The 18,256-nt window shown below is 37.4% G+C and overlaps 1 protein-coding gene across 1 annotated transcript in view; it reads right to left on the bottom strand.

The window, feature by feature from the left end:
* TENM2 (teneurin transmembrane protein 2) overlaps positions 1 to 18,256 on the bottom strand; it is a 600,962-nt gene that overhangs the window by 202,151 nt on the left and 380,555 nt on the right. The window contains exon 6 of the mRNA XM_051631239.1: positions 15,021 to 15,230. Within this exon, the coding sequence (XP_051487199.1) occupies positions 15,021 to 15,230 (210 nt within the window). The remainder of the gene's footprint in view (positions 1 to 15,020; positions 15,231 to 18,256) is intronic.

The following is an 18,256-nucleotide window of genomic DNA, read 5'->3' as shown; positions in this document are numbered from 1 at the left end:
TGAAGCAGATATTTGAGAATAATCTAATCTTCCAAGATTCCTCAAACATATTCTTAATCTTCAAACATCCCTCAACTGGCAAATTCAACAGTGAGAACATTTTAACACAATAATAATTCTACGACTACACTCTGAAAATGTTTTGTTGTCTATGGAGTAATTCTGTCCAATTATTTCAAACCTTTCTATTACATTACACATACAAATTTTAAGTTAATTATCACCTTACCAAGTAAGGGCTATAAGATTTTTAAGCTTTATGAAATAATGACAATACTTATGTGTACCTATTTAATTGCTAGCTCATCCCCTGCCTGTGTATAATGCATACTGGATCAATTTTGTGGAGCACTGAAGCATGTAAGCATAGGTGTTAATTACCCTGTTCTTCATAACAATCATTTTTTGTATTGGATAATAGCATTAGCTTTGCTGACAGCTGTCAGTTTATTCCATTAAGACCTCCAGAGGTTACAAAATGAACACTTCATCATGGGATGAGCTGGGTAATATAATATTTGAGCATAGTGATGACCCTCTAAAATGTCTTGTGTATCCCATTACTTTTGCAGAAGAAACGTGGATATACTAAGTTCATTAGGAGATCCACTGCTATTTTTTTTTTGTGCTTTATTACACTATTTTTTTAAATCAGATGTGTTTATAAGTGGATATGTAATTTTATTTCCTGAAACCTTTACCATGCAGTTTTAATTATATGCAAATTCGTGATGAACTGACTAGACCAAAAAAGCCTATGTGAGACATAACAATAATTTTGATCCACTGATATTTAAGTGCTCCCAAAGAGAGCACCAAAGGCTTTTCTGGAGCTCCTCCAGCACCCAAAAAACCAACCTAAGTTTAATATCATTAAAAGCAACAGCACTGTATTTCTTTTACTTGCCTCCTATTTGTGAAGATTCAACTTTTTTTTTTTTGCCTGGTTACTTAATTTTTATCAATATCAAATCTCAAATGTCTCATGAAAAGGATTCAACTAAGATAAATGGAAGTGCAGGAACTTATTGTTTGAATTTAAATTAACAGACCTCTTCACCGTACAGCCTCTATGTCTTGACTCATATATATTGTTTGTAGTGGTCCAGCCAATAAATCACTACTATTTTAAGCTTGATGATCTATTCTTCTTTAAATTCTGTAAGCAAGCTTTTATCATTTGTAGCTAAGAAGCTGTGGCATAAAAATTTCTGCAAAAATCACATTGTAAAACAGATTGTCACATGAAAAAGTGCTAAAAGTATCAAGGGAAAGAGTTATAGTAGCTCAACCAAGATTTAAGGCCAAATAAAAGCAGGAAAACTGTTTCATTACCTAAATTTTGATTAACAGGATACAAATAAGAAGTAATTACAGTGTCTTTCACCATCATCTAATATCACCGATTAATAAAAAGCAGCTGGGAGAGCATTAAGGAAATGCGTTATCTTTAATTTCATGAAGCCTATTAGAAAAGATTTGTGCCACAGGTTGGTCTGTGCTGGAGCAATTGCTTCAAACATTCTCCAATGCAGTGAATTGCAATCATGGGAATATGTAGCAATGTTCACAGACTGTTATTACACAGCTACATTATTGTCTCCTGTCTTCAACAGACTTCAAAACACAAACTGAAGGTGGAGAAAGCAGCAAATCTGATGAAAATGTGTATGTACTTTCACACAGAACTTGGCAGCTTCTCTAGGAGCATGGTGGCTCAGCGAGCTGGTAGTCCTGCCCTCATGCTTGGGTGGCTTGGGGAAGTCCTGAGGAGGTACTGACTGTTTCCCATCTAGGACATCTGGTCTGGGTTTGCTTGGCAGTGAGGGAACAGAAGTCTAAATGTTGCTCAGTCTAATGGGGGGAGAGAGAGTTTCAGTGTGGGGAAACACATGGAGGATTAGAAAAACTCTAAGAGAGGAGAGCTTTACTTTTTCATTTGTTTACTTACTTTATTTTTATATTCTTTGACAACATGTGCTTAAACCAATATCTGAAATTCTATAATTCCCATATAGTTTTCTAAAACTTTTGAGATGCTTTCTCATAAAATGACCACAGAGGATTTTCTGGGAAGTAGAAATAATTAAACTGCAGAACTGTCGAACGGACTGAAACCTAATGGTGATATTTCTGCAGATCCTTTTAATATGAGTCAGCATGCTATAGCATCAACTCCTGAAAAAAAACAACTGCAATATTTGTTGGTTTTTTTTTTTTAATCAAAAGAATGCAACATATTCTTTATTTTAAAAAATAGTTCGAAATTAAGATTCCCAGAAAGATGACTATGTATTTAGTGTAGATATTTAAACATCTAGCTAAAGAAATCACCAAAAAACAAACCAAACCCACATGCATCCTACCCTCCTCCCTCAACCAAAGAAAACTCAGCCACCTAGAGAGAACAAACCTCACACGAGCTATCCAAAAACTGAACTTGGGCCTGAAGACTACTTAGGAATTAGGAAATTTGAATAGAATCTGCCTATCCTATGAAGTACTGCTCTATAAACAAAAGTGTACTACCTTGTGAAGAAGCCACTGAACACAAAGGCTGCTGAACCAGCAGGATCCAGCAGTATTAATTACCTCAAAAAATTTAAATAGTACATATACTGCTCTAAGTCAGTCTCAAACCAGAAACTCAGCATCTTGGAAACTGCTCCTGTCCTTCAAGAAGTCTGGTTTCCTCTGCACCTTATTCTCCAGCTGCAGAGCCCTCACTCACAAGTATAACTGACTGACCTTAACTGGTCTACTAAGTTAATGGATTTTAGAATAAATAGCTATTCTTTAACCGCTTCTGCCTAGGGCCTGCTTCAGAGCACAAGGAGACTACCTATTTATTAATATCTAATTAATTGTAGCTACATTTTTGGCTGGAAAAGACAAAGGAGGAAGGGACAAGAGCTTTGAAAAATGTGTAAAAGCCTAATTATGACAATAATTATTTTATTTTTGAAATGTTTAACCATTTTGTTTGGAAGATTTGGAATCAAATATTTTCACCTTTCATTTTGAGAATGTGCACCTGTTTTGTTCTGTTTTTTACCCAAACTGAAATGTCAACAACAAAGTTAATATTTAAAATGGAACAAAACTAAAACCCCTCATTTTGCTTTAGATGGGATTAATTAATTATGCTCTTGCTAGCCAAAGTCGTAAATTGAAGAAGTCCAAATGTCTTCTTTCATGCCACAGAAGCCTTACCAATTGCTTTTTATAGCAAGTTTTCAGCTACATTGGAAATGAAGGTGCCAGGAGTTGATGAACCTCTTATCACAGGGTCACTAAGGATTCATATGCACTCCTGAACCATTCCAGTCCCAAGCCTCATCCTCACCACTTGATAGAATAATTCAAAGCCATCATTTACCACTTGAGCTCTAACTCAAAAACCTCCCTTCTCCTGACTTCATAAATTATGTTTTCAGAAACCTGGAGCTCACAAACTTGCAATGATGTTACACCCTTTCATGCTAGTCCTTATAACTGACAGATTTGTGTCCAGTGAAACAATTCTGCACCTGTTTGTGGGAACAAATATTAGCAAACATACTCAAACACTGCGTTTGGTTAGGCAGAACATGTCACACTTCATCACACTGTATATTAACTGAGGAGTAAGCCTGGTCTTTGGTGTCCAAAATTCCCACCGATCCCAGTAGAAAAAAAAAATTGTAAAACCCTAAGTAAATACCATGGCCTATACATTACAGAGTTAGTTAATCCAGTGTGCAGTATTAGAAGCCAGATTTCTGAGTTCTCCTCAAAACATGTGAATCAGCAGTTGGGACTTCCTATTTTATAATATAGTAACAACGGTCCCCCACGTTTGGCGACTCAAGAGCAAGAAAGGATCTTTCAGAACCTCAAGGTCAGGGATCTTTTTCCCAGGGAGTACTGGTACAACACTGAATGTTTCTGTTGCTGTTAGGAAGTTTTGGGGCATGGCAGTTCACAGTAAGCCAGTCCCCCTTTGGCAGATTTATCTAGCAGCAGAGTAAGACTCTGGAGAATGCTTTTAGGGGTTTAGTATATTTAGGCTTCTATACCCACGTCTTTTTTATCATATAAATTATCTCATTTTCTACAGTGTTCCAGTAATTGCTCCTAAATTAAGAGAGCATCAAGGACAAAGAATCTTCTCAAAATAACAGACCTTCAGTGCTAAGATGCCAATTCTTCTTCCTTTTGGTTTACTAGTTTTCTTCAGATCTCAGATATACAAGATACATACTAGCTATCACTACAATAATAAAGAAACCATTATGTTTCTGCTTGTATGTGTGTGTATATATATATATAACTAATTATTAAAGAAACCAACACATTAGACCTGACCTGAATAAAGGAGAGGAGAAAAAGCTTAATTACTGAAAATCACACTGTTACACCCTATGATATCCAACACAAATGCATTAAATAGAAAGGAGCTATTGTAAAGGAGCAGTATGTAAGGCAACAACACCTTGGTGGGGTGAGACAGGGACCAAAGGAGAGCTGAATAAGAAATAGAACCCTATGTAGATGGAAAAGGTCACTGCAATAAAACCAACCTAGGAAACTGGGAGTAAGTGCAGCATGGCCACAAACTGGAAGAAAAAACAGAATCCAAACAAACAGAAGAGAGCAAGAGATGTGATTTCATTCACATGTGAATGCCACAGATTGAGCTGTAGAAACATTTGGGGAGCTGATAAAATGGAACAGGATTCCCTCTTTGCTTTGATGTCAAGAAATCTGAAAAAGTAAGCATTTACTCAGGCTAGTAATTAACTTTTACAAACATTCAAATTCCTCAGCTTTTCTGTGCAAGAATCTGGCAGAAAAATAAATCACCTATATTTGTAATGTAATAACAAAGACAATAATGTTTGCTTGATTAGCTTAGGTGAGAAAAATAATGCCCCATCTGCAGTTTTAGCATATAATTATTACAAACAACGTAGGACTTAAAACCAACAAAGAAACTGATCATTTCAAGGCTTCCACTTGAACTCTTTCTGCTTCTGAGCCTTAAGAATGGTGTAAGTCAGCTATCCAGAGACAATGCTGGGACAGACACGATGGAAGGGAAGAGCATCACCAAAGCCAGAACCAAGCTGGAGAGCTGTGCTCTGAACACATCCCACAATGTCAAAGCCTCTGAACACTCACTGGGCCTCCCAACACAAACCCCATGGAGTGCAACTCCATCCTGCTCTCTCCACAGGAAACATTTGTAGATCTGCAGCAAAATAAAGCAGTTGGTTAATGGAGGAACCAATTTGTTTCTCACATTTCCACTGTAGCAGTGGCTGCACAAGGCTGCTGCTAAAGCTGAAACTGTAAGAAAGACAAAATCCTGGTCTACAAAAGTATGTGTCAGCAACCCAGAAGAAAAAGGAATGACAGAAGCAACACTGTCCTCTCTACAATATGGCTGAATCCATTTGAGGAACTGTATTAAGAAGGAACAGGAGGAGGTATTTTGTGTGGATGAGCTGTATCTTCAGAGGGTTTAGTCAATAATGCTATAGGTGCAAAACCTTTTGGCCTGTGTACGACCCCCAGGGGGCAGGCAGGACTGCTGCAGGTCAACTAGAGGGAAAAATATTCAGCGTTAAACGACAGAGTTCAGATTTCTCTCTGTTCATGCTGGAGCGATATAAAAGACATGCACGAGAGAAGAGTCAGGCAAAGACCCAGGTATGAATGGGGGAAAAAAACCCCAAAAAACAACAGTGAGAATAATTAATAACCTCTGAGCAGTTTTCCCAGTGATGAGGTGAGTTTTTAATCTCCTGTACTTTTTAGCGTAAGAATGAACATCATCTAAAGGAAAAAGTCCTAATTTCTACTGATTAAAATGCTTTATATGAAGTTAAACAAGGTTCTAGAGATGCTGAGGTGCTCAATAGATGACATATTTACAGATTTGCCTGTTAGATGCTAATATTTATAAGCATATTAGAAATAGGTGCTGTATAACTGCAAATCTAGGGAAGTAATTCTGTAACTAGGAATAATGAATAAGCATTAGATAAATTCCTAATGTATCATTTAAATAAAGCAGAAGTGTGTGGCTTAGTCATATTAAAATCACAAAATCCATAAAAACCCATAATGAATCAGATGAAAAATGTCTCCTTGCCCTCAAATAGTTGTAACAGCCCTTTGGATTTATATGGAGAAAGAAGTTTTAAAACTTGTTATTATAAAGCCAACCAACCAAGCAGAAACCAAGCCACAAATGTGCTTTCATACAAATATGACAATTTTTTTAAATGAAAAAAAAAATCCCAAATTTTAGGTTCTTGATTTTATAAACTGTGAAATGCATGTGGCTTACATGTGCTTGACTCTTCACTTTGCATCAGCTACCAAATTGTGTTGGTGACAGTTTAAAACAGGAAATGTTTTCTAAATGTTGCATTTCCATATAAGCAGCTGCAGAATCCACTACAGAAGTTGTTAGGACTAAGTCGTTGCCAATGAAAGACAAGTTGCAGTTCAGAAGATTCAAAACTCTGTATCGAAAGACAAAATTATTACAAAGCCTGAGGAATTCTTTCCATCCAGCACAACTTACTGCAAAGAGCAAGAACAGTTTTAGGCTTTTCTACACAGAAAGGAAAAATGCACAAACAGCATCAGGACTCAGCATATAAAAGAAAACCAAAAAATGAAAAAGAGTTACTCTGCCTATAACTGTAATAATACCTTTCAGCCTTCCCCCAAGCCACCAATTCTAGGCACCCATTTTCTTGGCACAATGGCACAGAGCAATGAGAGCTAGTCTTTACGTCTCAAATGCATGACATTTATAGGTGATCTCAAACCAGCTGCTAGGAGACTAAACAAGGACCCAAAATGAGAAAAAACAAGGCCTGACAGTCCAGAGTAACTGAGCAGTTTCCCTGCCATCATGGCAGGGAGTGGGAAAGAGCTGAGCAACATGCTGAAGAAATTGAACCTTGGGAAATGGTCCCACAGCTGCTTTGCTGTGCTGCTTTTACTGCTACAGAGCCTGCCAGATAAACACATTTACAAGCCTTAATCTAAAGTGATGTAACTGCAGCTAAGAAAAATCTTTGCAGCTCTCAAAATCACAGTGAGCTTAAGAAAAAAAATACAGAAATGTCAGAATTAGAATCTGTTCTCAATTCTATAGCTTGTTCTAAAGCATTATCATTTTTATTACCATAGGACCTTCTGTTTGAGATTTGTTTGTCTGTTATGATTATGAATTCATAAATTAAGAAATACAACATTACTGCAATATCTTAATATCTAGAATGGCATCTTCTTGCTGAAATTCAGACATCTGCTGGCATCATCAACATATGCTAGACATTAGCAGCAGCACTCTCATCAACAATACTTGTAGCACCATGGAGATAATACTTCACAAAAAGTACAGCCTTTAGTTTAAACGGGAAAACAGTTTATTCTGTTCCCTCCATTTCTAATTCCAGGTCACAGCTCTAAAATCAGACCTAGCGTTCAGAAAAGCGACAGAATTAGAATGTGATTGACCATTAAGGATTTAGAGAATTTAAATATTAAAACCAAAGATGGGCTTGGGAGTGTGTGAGTGAGGGAGCATCTCTTCAAAGCTCTTGTTACAAAATAAATACATTGTTTAAAACAACATGCACTGAAAAGGACTATTGCTTAAAACGTCAAGCTAGGAGCCAGTCTTCATAGCGTAAACACTAGAAACCAACAGAAAGTGGCTTCTAATCAATCTTATCTACTTTAATAGCAGAATCTTTATTGCACACTGTCACCTGCTGAAGAGAAGTCTTGGAGAAACAAAGGGTCTCTATGCTCTTCAGCAGCATTAAGGCAAGAATTCTTCAAATTAGCATTGCTTTCTTCTGCAGCAGTGCACAGCAGCCGATAGCACAGAAATTCTGAGTAACAACCGTGGACCCAGAAACATACATAATTTCTTAATTTGGAAAGAGAAAATAAAATTATCAATCTGCAATACTTCTTGTACATTATTGCAAAATGTCATCTGAAAAAAATCACTTCTAGTATTTCCCTGGGAACACAATAAATACGAAGCACCATTCCTCAACATAATTGTGTACCAGATGTAAAACAGGGTTGCCTTTTGAAGGCAGGTATTAGAAAGCATATAAAATAATTAAACAAATAAACAAACAAAAAACCCACAACAATCCCGGAACCTTAACTGATTTTAACTGTTGCTTATCTAAGCATAAAATAGCAAAGTTTAAACTGAAATACTCTGAAGGAGTTTTCAGAAAGAGATGCTGCTGAAATATTAACAAATGCATACAGCACTTAGGACAGAAAAGTGAAAGCAGAGAGGCCAACATTTTTCTGATTATTGTTCCTCCATACCTGATCTCACAAGTCCTGCACAGAGTCCAAAATAAACAAAACCAAAAGAAACAGAAGAACAAACAACAAACCTTGAAGTAAAACAGCTGTCTTTCCTACCCCTAAGTGTAAGATTGATCAGGAGATGACAACTCCAATTGTAACGAAATGGTTCAGAATGAGAACTTCCAAATGAAATGCTTCTTTTCTGTGCAAGTGGGTGAGCAAGACCTCTGCTACCTGCAATGACAATGTTTGAGCAATACAAGTTTGATGGCACCATACTGAGAGAGTTGAGAAAGAATCATCATGTACTTCCAAGTCACCACAAGAAAATTGCTTTGAATCTGAGCAGAATTAAATCTCACCATTTTGATAGTCAACACAGGGAAACCATAAAACCTGTGAAAGTGTAGAGTACAAAATGGAGTCATCTGTACCTTCTGTTGGGGCTGCACAAGGAGCTACCATAAACCTACTCACTAAGTCCTGGCCAGCCTTGTACAATATCAAGAACCTGCAGGTCTTCCACACTGCTAAAAGGGACTACATGCCAAGGTTGTTGCAGGAGGTGGTTTTGTGTAATTCCAAGGATGTGGACATGAGAGCCTCTCTAGGCAAACCATTCCAATGTCTGATCTCCTTCACAGTAATAAAAGTTTCTGCTTATGTTTAAACTGAATTTCTTCATTTCAATCTAAGCCAATCACCTCTTGTTCTGACAGTGGACACCACAGAGAACCCTGTCTCCCTTGTTGTTACTTGGGATAAGAATCTTTTCTTCTCCAAGCTGAAGAGTCTCAAGTTTCCCAGCCTCTCCTGCTGTATTAGATGCTTCAGTTCCTTGATTACCTTAGAGGCCCTTCACTGGACATGCTCCAGTAAGTCCAGGTTCTCTTGTACTGGGGAGCCCAGCACTGGACCCAGAATTCCAAACTGTCCCACCAGTATCAAGCAGAAGAGAAGCATCAGCTTGACCCAGGCGGCAGTGCTGGCCTAATGCAGCCCAGGGTACATGGCCAGCTCCTGGCCAATCTCCTGTCCCCTGAGACCCCAGGCGCATTTCTGCAGAGCTGCTTCCCAACTGGTCAGCCCCAGCACATACTGGTGCATCGGGTCACAGTGCAGGACTTGGCATTTCCTTTGTTGATCTCCACAAGCTCCTGTCAGAATGTTTAACGCTCCATATTGAGCCACATTAGTAGTGGAACAGTTCCTCTAGGAACCCAGCAACTATGCATGCCTAGGTTTCTTATCTACAGTTGAAACCCTTGTCTTTCTGGCAATAAGATGAATGTGCTGCCTACTGAGAGAGCCAAACTCTCTTATTTAGCCTCTCAAGTAAGCCAAAGCCAATCCTTAAGGGGAAAAACAAACAAACAAACCCAACAAAAAAGCAATGAACTACAGCTTCCAGATTGGTGTTGTTGCTACTTTATATCCTATCATGTTAGTAGGCAGATACAGAAACTACATTCTCCATTCAGTAAGGGGTGGTACTTAATCATCTGAAGGAGATGTAATTGCTTTTCTTTAGGATTCATTTATTTCTTAAAGATTCCTGTCTTCTGTATGGGTTTGCATTATACACCAGAAACTGGAAATACCTGTTTATTTGATGCCAGATTGTAGAGGATTATAAAGCACAACCTTCCAAGCTCTCCCAGCAGAGGATCTCAAATAAGATCTCCAGCTGCATTAATGGAAGTTGGACGTCAGAGAGAAAACAAAAAGTTTCTACAAACTGGATTAGACTGCAAAGAGGTGGTGGAAATTATGCATTAATAATTATTAAATCCTACATACAGGTAATATCTGTTGAATGCAAGAGATCCTTCTAGATATTTATACTGCATATAATGAATATTGATCCTTTACATAACTAGGGTAAACAGCATAAAGTGTTTGATTTATTTCAACTCCAGCTCTGTGGGCAAATCCCCTCACATTGAGCCAACTGCTTTGTATGATTGTGTCTGAGTCTAAAAGAAATGTTAACACTGAAAAGCTGGGAATGATCCCCCTTCCAGTTAAACATCAGTAACTTATTGGGAATCGTGGCAACACAAAATGTGCAGTTTAGAATCGTCCCCAAATCAAAATACTCTGAAAATCATCCTGCATCTACTTTCTCATTGTTAGAATGGTTGAAGATGATGACTGCACCCAATTATGGGCCATTATATCAAAACCTATTGTTCAAGTAGGTAGATGCTAGTTGTTTTACTCAGGTTGAAAAGCAGGTTTTCTTTTGGGATTCCAAAATTTGGTTTAACAGGAATAAATCTTATATAAAAAAGAAAAGGCAAAGTTGCTGGCAACAAAAACCCTTATCTTTTTTTTTAAGTAAGACTGAAAAACAGCCTGTTATATTGTATTATGATTGAAGCCATTAAAATGCATTCCAACAGGATGAGTCACCTTACATTAGCAGAGAGAAAATACATACAATACATACAGGAAAAAGAAATTAAACTATTGCTACTGTTAGCTGTAAGAAAGTACCCTAGAAAATGGTGTGACAAGAACTGACCCTCTTTTAAGAGGGAGAAAAAAAGTCCATTATTTTTTCATGAATAAAAGGTCTAATTTGCTTCTATAATATTTGTGGTTTTCAAAATACTATCAGCAGGTGCATCAGATTTCAAAAGCCTCTTGTCCTTCATCACATATAATTGTACTGCATATTACATTAAGAAATACAAGCAGAAGAATGTAAGTGATGATAGTTCAATTAAAAACCAGCATAATGTCTGTTGCATAGAAAATGATTCTGTAACTGAAATCAGGGTCTAATGAGAGAAAAATGGAATAAATCTTCACATATTTTTAATTACACAGAATTTCCTCAAACATGATTTTTAATAATATATTCCATCAGGTTAACATCATATTTAAAGAAAGTGCATTTTCTGATTTCATTTTAAGTCTGATTTTGAGCAATTATTGTGTCATTGTTCTGCAGCAGAAAGGTTGAATTCATTTACTGTGGTTATGCTAGTTATGATTGATGTAGCTTCTCCAAATGATAAACCAATCACCCCGATGATGTAATGTCATTTTAAGAGTGCTATAATCACATTTCTCTCAAACTGGAAGCTCTGATGAGTTCTAACAAAGATTTATTGTAGATTAAAGGCCTTCATAATATCAACAATAGATTGCTCGTTTGATGGAAGATTTGATTAGGTAATTTTTTTAGGCAAATGAGTTTTCCAGCTATATCAAGAATGGCTATTGTGAAGGGCACAGGGCAGTACATGTGGATGACTATCACCTCATATCCAAGAAGACTCATCTTAAACTTCTGGAGGAGCTATCCTGAAATTGTAGAGGTTGAAGCGAGCATAAGTGCACAGTCAGACAAACAAGAGGACACTTAGGTGGTGTAATCACTACAAGACTTCTGCAAATACATCATCTTCAGCATGTACTTTGAAGACTGTGATAGAAATGTTTAAAGAAGAACTCAGAAAGTGCCAGGAAATATTTAAGAATCATGAAAGATTATCAGGAGTCTAAGCCTTAAATCTAAGTATCTTCAAGGATTCCTTTTACACCCAAATCCAAATCTAAACGAAATATTTAAATTTATTTACTTTCTCCCAAATGTCTGGATCTAGATTAGCTAGTTGCCATAGGAACTAAAAGAGATTTAAAAAAATATATATATTTAAAATAAAAATAAAATAATCAAAGCATGGTCTACACCTTTCCTTATCATGTAGATGGTAGAAGGTACTCTGAAAATCCTTCAAGAAAAAGAATGAGCCACAAAAAAGGTTTTTTTCAATGTCAGGTGTATATCAATATCTATGGTATTTTCTTATAAACTCTTTAAAGGAAAGATGGTGAGAACTAGAGAAAAATAAATGAGATTGCTAGAAAATGCTTATTAATTTCCAGAGAATGCACAAAATCCAGGGGAGCTCATTCTATACAACACACTCGGTGATGATCATATAATTATGCATCTGGCTATGGTTAAAAAGAAAAAATAAAATAAAAAAAATCTTATGCTCTGAAAATGAAAATTACTATTTATTAAAGAAAGAAATGGAATATTTTGGGATAAAAAATGTTAGAATGTAGAGAACAATTGAGCCATTGTTGGCTGAATAAACAAATCAAAGCATATCCGAGCATGCCAAAAAGGTTCCTTGGGTCAGTCCACAGTAACAAGTGTGACAACACAAAGCTTTTAAGGTTCTAAAGAAAATATTACTTTACTATTATTATTATTTCAAATGAAACAGAAAGCTCTTCCATCAAATTTTATTATGTTGTTTTACTGCAGCTTCCTTCATTTGGCTGCATAAGACAAGCCATGCAAGTTCACTCAGTCTCCAACAGCAGCCATGAATACCAAGTATTCAGGTAACTTCTAAGTGTCTTTTTATTGGGTCACATTCCCTGACCTCGATTTTCTTCTACTTAACGACCCTCACTGCATCTCCCTTGCATTTATTTTTCCCATTCCCCTTTAAACTCTGAAACTGTTGGATCCAGCACATCCTTTAGACAATGTTGTCTCTTTTGTTCTTTATTGCTTTCTTCAGCTGTCACCGTCCACCTGTTCCAGAGCTCAGAGATGAAGCATGTGCTCAACAATGCACTCCTGATTGGTCATGGTCCATCAGTGAGCCAAAGCTACTTTTTCCATAAATACCACTTAACATTGCCCTGCCTTCAATTTCCCCTGCCATTTTGTTGCCCTGTTACTTGGTCTCACAAGGCCCTTTTGGGATCCTTCACAGGCTGATCTCGTCCTTAGCATGCTGCCATTAGCTGCCTGTCTCACCCCACAGCTCACCATCTTCTCCAGGGATCTTCATGTGTCATGAAAATTTGTTGGGGAGCTCCAGGTTGTGCTTACCATCTTCCAAATACCTACTCAGCATTCAGAGACCTTCCCTCTTACCCTTTATGTTAGTTTAATTTCCTTAAAAGCACTTCGTGACAGATTTTGCTGAGACCCTTTTGAAAATACAAGGACTCTCTCTCAACTAGTTCTCCCTTATTTGGAAATAGCTGACTCCTACAAACAACTCGTAAAGGTTTCTAAGGCAGAACTTTAAAGAAGTTATACTGACTCATCTGGGATAGAGCAGATCAATTTATTCACCCCCAGTTTCTACTTAACGGCCCATTACAGATTTTGAGGTCTCCAGCTACCCGGACCCTCCTGAACCTCCTAAAAAACCTCTCAAAACTTCTATTGTATTTTCCACCTTCTAACCTCAAGTACAAAGGGACCATTCACCATCAATGAATTATTATTTCTTTCTGTAATTCCATATTAACATATCTGAGATAGGAATTGGATCATAGGGTTAAAGTATATGAGGCTTTGTGCAGCCTGGTCTAGTGTGAAGTGTCCCTGCTCAGAGCAGGGAGGTTGGAACCTGGTGAGTTTTAAGGTCTCTTCCACCCTTAAACATTCTAAGATTCTATGATAATTCAGGATGTAAGGAACCCCAGCCTCTGCCACACAAAGACAGCACTGAGGTTAGACCAAGTAGCTAAAGATTTGAACCAAGCTCTTCTTGAAAACCTCGAAGGACAGAGACTGCACAGGCTCTCCGAGCAACTTGTTCCAACCAATGCTTAGGGAAGTTTCACCTCAATACTGAATCTGAATCTTGTATTTCAACTTCTGCCCATTGTCTCATCCTCCCACCATGCACCACCAGCCACCACCCAGAGGGCACCATTCCACTGCACTGTATGTACCCACAAAGGCCAGCAGTTCCACACCACACTGAATCTCCCAAACTGGTCAGATCTGTATTGTGACAGGAAAGAGTGACCTCGAGCAGATCAGAAACTGCATATAAGATATAAACTTGTAATGTTTAGTTGAATAGACAGAAACTGCAATAAAAGATATATATGCTTCCAAAAGAAAACAAAGGCAAAAGTCAGGAACTATCATCAAAGACTCATAGAATGACTAGGGCAGCCTTCTTTTGTTTTGCCTGTATTTCTAAAAAGAAATTGTGTCTTCATTACTCAGTCTTTGGCTGTCAAAACAAAAAAAATCAGAAGCTGTTAATAAAAAAGAAAAAAAAAAGGCAAAAAAAAGGCAAAGAAAGAAAACCCCAAGCACTACAGATGATATGACTGATAGCAGAACTGCAAATGTCTTAAAAATGTGGCCTGAAAGACAAGAATTAATTTGCTGGAAAATAGCAGTATCTTAGTGAAATGTGACATTGGGAGTGTAGAATAAGACAGATTCTGAAACAAGAACAGACACAGACTGGCAGAAGCAAAACACTTTCAGATACAGAACCTCAGCACCTACTTGAGCTGCAAGACAAGCCTATGCAGAGCATGGAACCATTTTGCACACACCACACTTAGAAGATGCATGAAGGAGCAGCAAAACTACTTTGAGAAGCAAATTCCTCTGATGACAAGAACTCAGTAATATTTTTAAACTACTTATAACACTCCAAAAACTAAAAAGCTCTCTATAATTAAAGAAGAAACATATGAAATATATGGCATTTCCATAAATGTTTCCTTGAAATGAAGCAATGAGATTTTTATTTGCCTCATTCCCAAATACGCTCTAATACTGTGGTGATGTAAGAACAAACTTGCAAAAAAAATAGGCATAAAATTGGCACAAACATGTCACAAACAACTCCATTTGTTTGCAATTTTCTTACCACTGCTGGAAGCCTGCTGTGGCCCTGAACACGCTCTTAGTAGATATGAATTAGGAGAGAACTCCTCATCAGGGTTGGTGTCCATGATTTGATGGGACGTGTTGCTGTCTAGCAATGGCATCTGGCAGCTAACGGGTGGAGGATTATGAGAACTGGGCAGCTGAGCAGATGGGAGAAGGCTAGACGAGGATGTAGGTGGAATGGGACGACCTGGGAAAGAGGAGACAGGGAGCAGAGATCAGCAACGACTGTAACGAAAAAACCCCAAAGAGCCAAGTAATTACACTGTGACTGTCCACTGTTACACAGTTAGCAGAACCACAGAACCTCTCCATGGGTACAAACTTGTCCCTTTGGGTCATACTTAAGGCACTGTGAACAGCTTTGTTGTGAGCTTATTCCAGAAATCTCTCCACAGCACCAGCCTGTAATTGGCCAGGAGAGCTGGGTGAAGGAGAGCAAGGCAGCAGCGCCCTTGTCTGCACTCTCAGCTGCATCAGCTACATACTTGACCAGAAAAATTTTCACAGAAATAGGTCTGTTTTGGCTAAGTAAGACCAGTGAGGAAGGCAACTACAATGAGTTGATTTCTGGAATTACAACATGTCAGTAGTCATCTTGTCAAATAACGGTGGTGGTCTGGTTACATTTTTTCTTTTTTTACCAGGGAAATTCCTCCAAAACAGGAATCTATTTGAGGCATGTAACAGAAACCACATGAAGGCTACCTCCAAGCTAAGGTTCTTCCTGCTTTGTTGAACATCTTTCCAAAACCCATGGATAGATGAGACAGGAAGCAGAGGAGACAGCAGGACTGCAAGGGAATTACACCATTCATAGAGATGGGCTAAGCTGGAATATGGGTTGTAAATTCTAACCTTTCCTGTCTTTTCACTCTCATTTCTTTTTGCATTGGTTCTGTTCGGGCAGAATCTCTTGCCTATCTCCCCAGACAGAGTAATTTTGACACTGAAACCCAAGCCTTAATGGATACCGTATATCTCAGCCCACTACAAAACCATATCTTTTGGCCAACTAAATAAACTACTGGCATAAAGCCAACAAAAAAATTCTTCATACTTTTTTTTTTTGCTTTTATGAACTTCCTTCTCATGACTGACACCAATCCATCGAGGCAGCATGTACTGCCTTTCTCTTTAACTACCTCTTCACTTTTGGAATCAAGGACCACTCGCTTTATATGAATTACACAAATGTTTAGACCAGAAGATAATCTTACAGAGTCACACATCAACTTCCCAAAGAAGGAAATAAATAAATAAAATTCCAGCCATCATATACAGACTATATTTGGGGAGTTTTAATCAACTGAATGTACACATAGAAAAACTTCCACTGCATAGTACCAGCAAATAGCATGAACTACTCTTTTACCTTCAAAATTTTGAAATAAAATAAATACCTGAAAATAAGGCAAGTGACTCTTATGCTTAATTTTATTACATTTTAACACTGGATAAATGGATGATAAAACTAAATGACCAAGTTATCATATGACAGAAATGGGTTTAAGCTACTCCGTAGTAAGCCCCATCTGCCATCTCTCATGCTAGAGAAAACTCAATATGCACTGAATACTTTCATTGTGGACTTGTCTTCACAAGGAAATAATTCTAATATTGATGACAGGAATAATTACAGTTATTATTCATGATTATGCTATTCTTACTAAATACTACAAAGAATATACTAAACAGTCAACAGAAGTGACTGATAAAACCAGTTTCTAATTATTTCTTTGCAATGTGTTGGAAACAAGCAGAGAGGCTGTGGTTTGATACACCTCAGATAGGAATGTGACACTGTGCCCACTCTGTGCATTTTAGTTTCACATGCTCTGGCTCTGCTTCAACATTGTGAAGTTAAATGAAGGTTTATAAAATCAAAAACTGCATTTACTGTATCATATGGAAGTATATTACTGTATTAGGAAAACATGGGATGTGTGAGGTTATGAGATGAAGGGAAAAATATTTTTCCATCTGCGTAAACTACGTACGTTATTTCAGAGAAATGTAGGTACATTTTTGCAGAATACATTGAGAGAAATAAAAAGTACTCTTTTGCCAGAAAAGCTAATCACATTGTCACTTTCATGAAATAACATAGCCCAAATCCCTGACGACGAGGTAAAATGTCTAATTACTACAGTTCTGTTCCTCGCTTAGAGAAAACAGAAGGTATTAAGTTGTTAAAATGTTTCATGATTTTGGTGGGAAGTTGGCTCCTGAAGAAGGTTGATCCATAAGCACGTTAATTGAAAAACATAGATGTTTATGAGCCACAGAACCTATTGCCAATCTGTCCTGTGGTTACGTTTTGTAATAAGCTGCTAAATTTGATTAAAACTTTTCTTGTGGTTGGGACATTCTTCATCTTTCTGTGAAGCTGATTCCTTTGGCATCTACTAAACATGCAACTCCCACTAGAGCCTTTCCCTCTACAGTAGTGCCTCAGCTAAAGGGCACCTATCTGTTGTACAACAGTTGAGAGAATGGTTGTGAAACTACTGAAAAGAATTCAATGTATGTAGTTAGGCTATAAAGAGCATGATAAATACAATTTATTTGTTACTATACATTCAAGTTAGAAATAATGGGTTCAATTCATACTGTTGAATATTAGTATCTTGGTCAAATAAGTTCAATGTGTTGTTCCATTTAAAATAAAAGACTTAGCTTTATAGCTTTTCTAAACCTGACCCTCTTGCCAGACCCACTTGTGTGTCTGCAGATACCTTAGTAGTCATATTTTGAAATGCCTCATCTCTTGCCATTATTCCAAATTTCCGCCACTTCACAATGGGACTTGCAATACCCTACAGTATTATAAAACATGCTGTGATGTATGGTAACATCAGTATGCTATTACAGTGCTATTTTAAAAACTTAAATCCATAATGTAAATAGGATTTTGTACAATTTGTGCCTACTCTTCGTATATTAATATGATAAAGCTTCCATGAACAAGATTTTACTCTAGTTGTGCACTGACAGAAACCCTATGTAATGGATACTTACATCTACTGACAGCAATAATGAATTGTGTAAAATACCCAAAGAAACACAAACCAGATACAAATGCTAGAATGGGAAACTAGAGTCTAAAAGCTGATACATTAAAATGTCAATAGTAAATATTAGTATTAGTTCTTCCAATATCTGTTCATATGCACATTCAGACTGCCTATATTTGTGCATGGCAAAGACTCGTAC

The sequence above is a fragment of the Apus apus genome, chromosome 13 (genome assembly GCF_020740795.1).
Source record: "Apus apus isolate bApuApu2 chromosome 13, bApuApu2.pri.cur, whole genome shotgun sequence".
In the NCBI taxonomy this organism is placed as follows: Eukaryota; Metazoa; Chordata; class Aves; order Apodiformes; family Apodidae; genus Apus; species Apus apus.
Note: the sequence above shows the minus strand (reverse complement) of the source record. Positions and strands in the feature narration are given on the sequence as shown.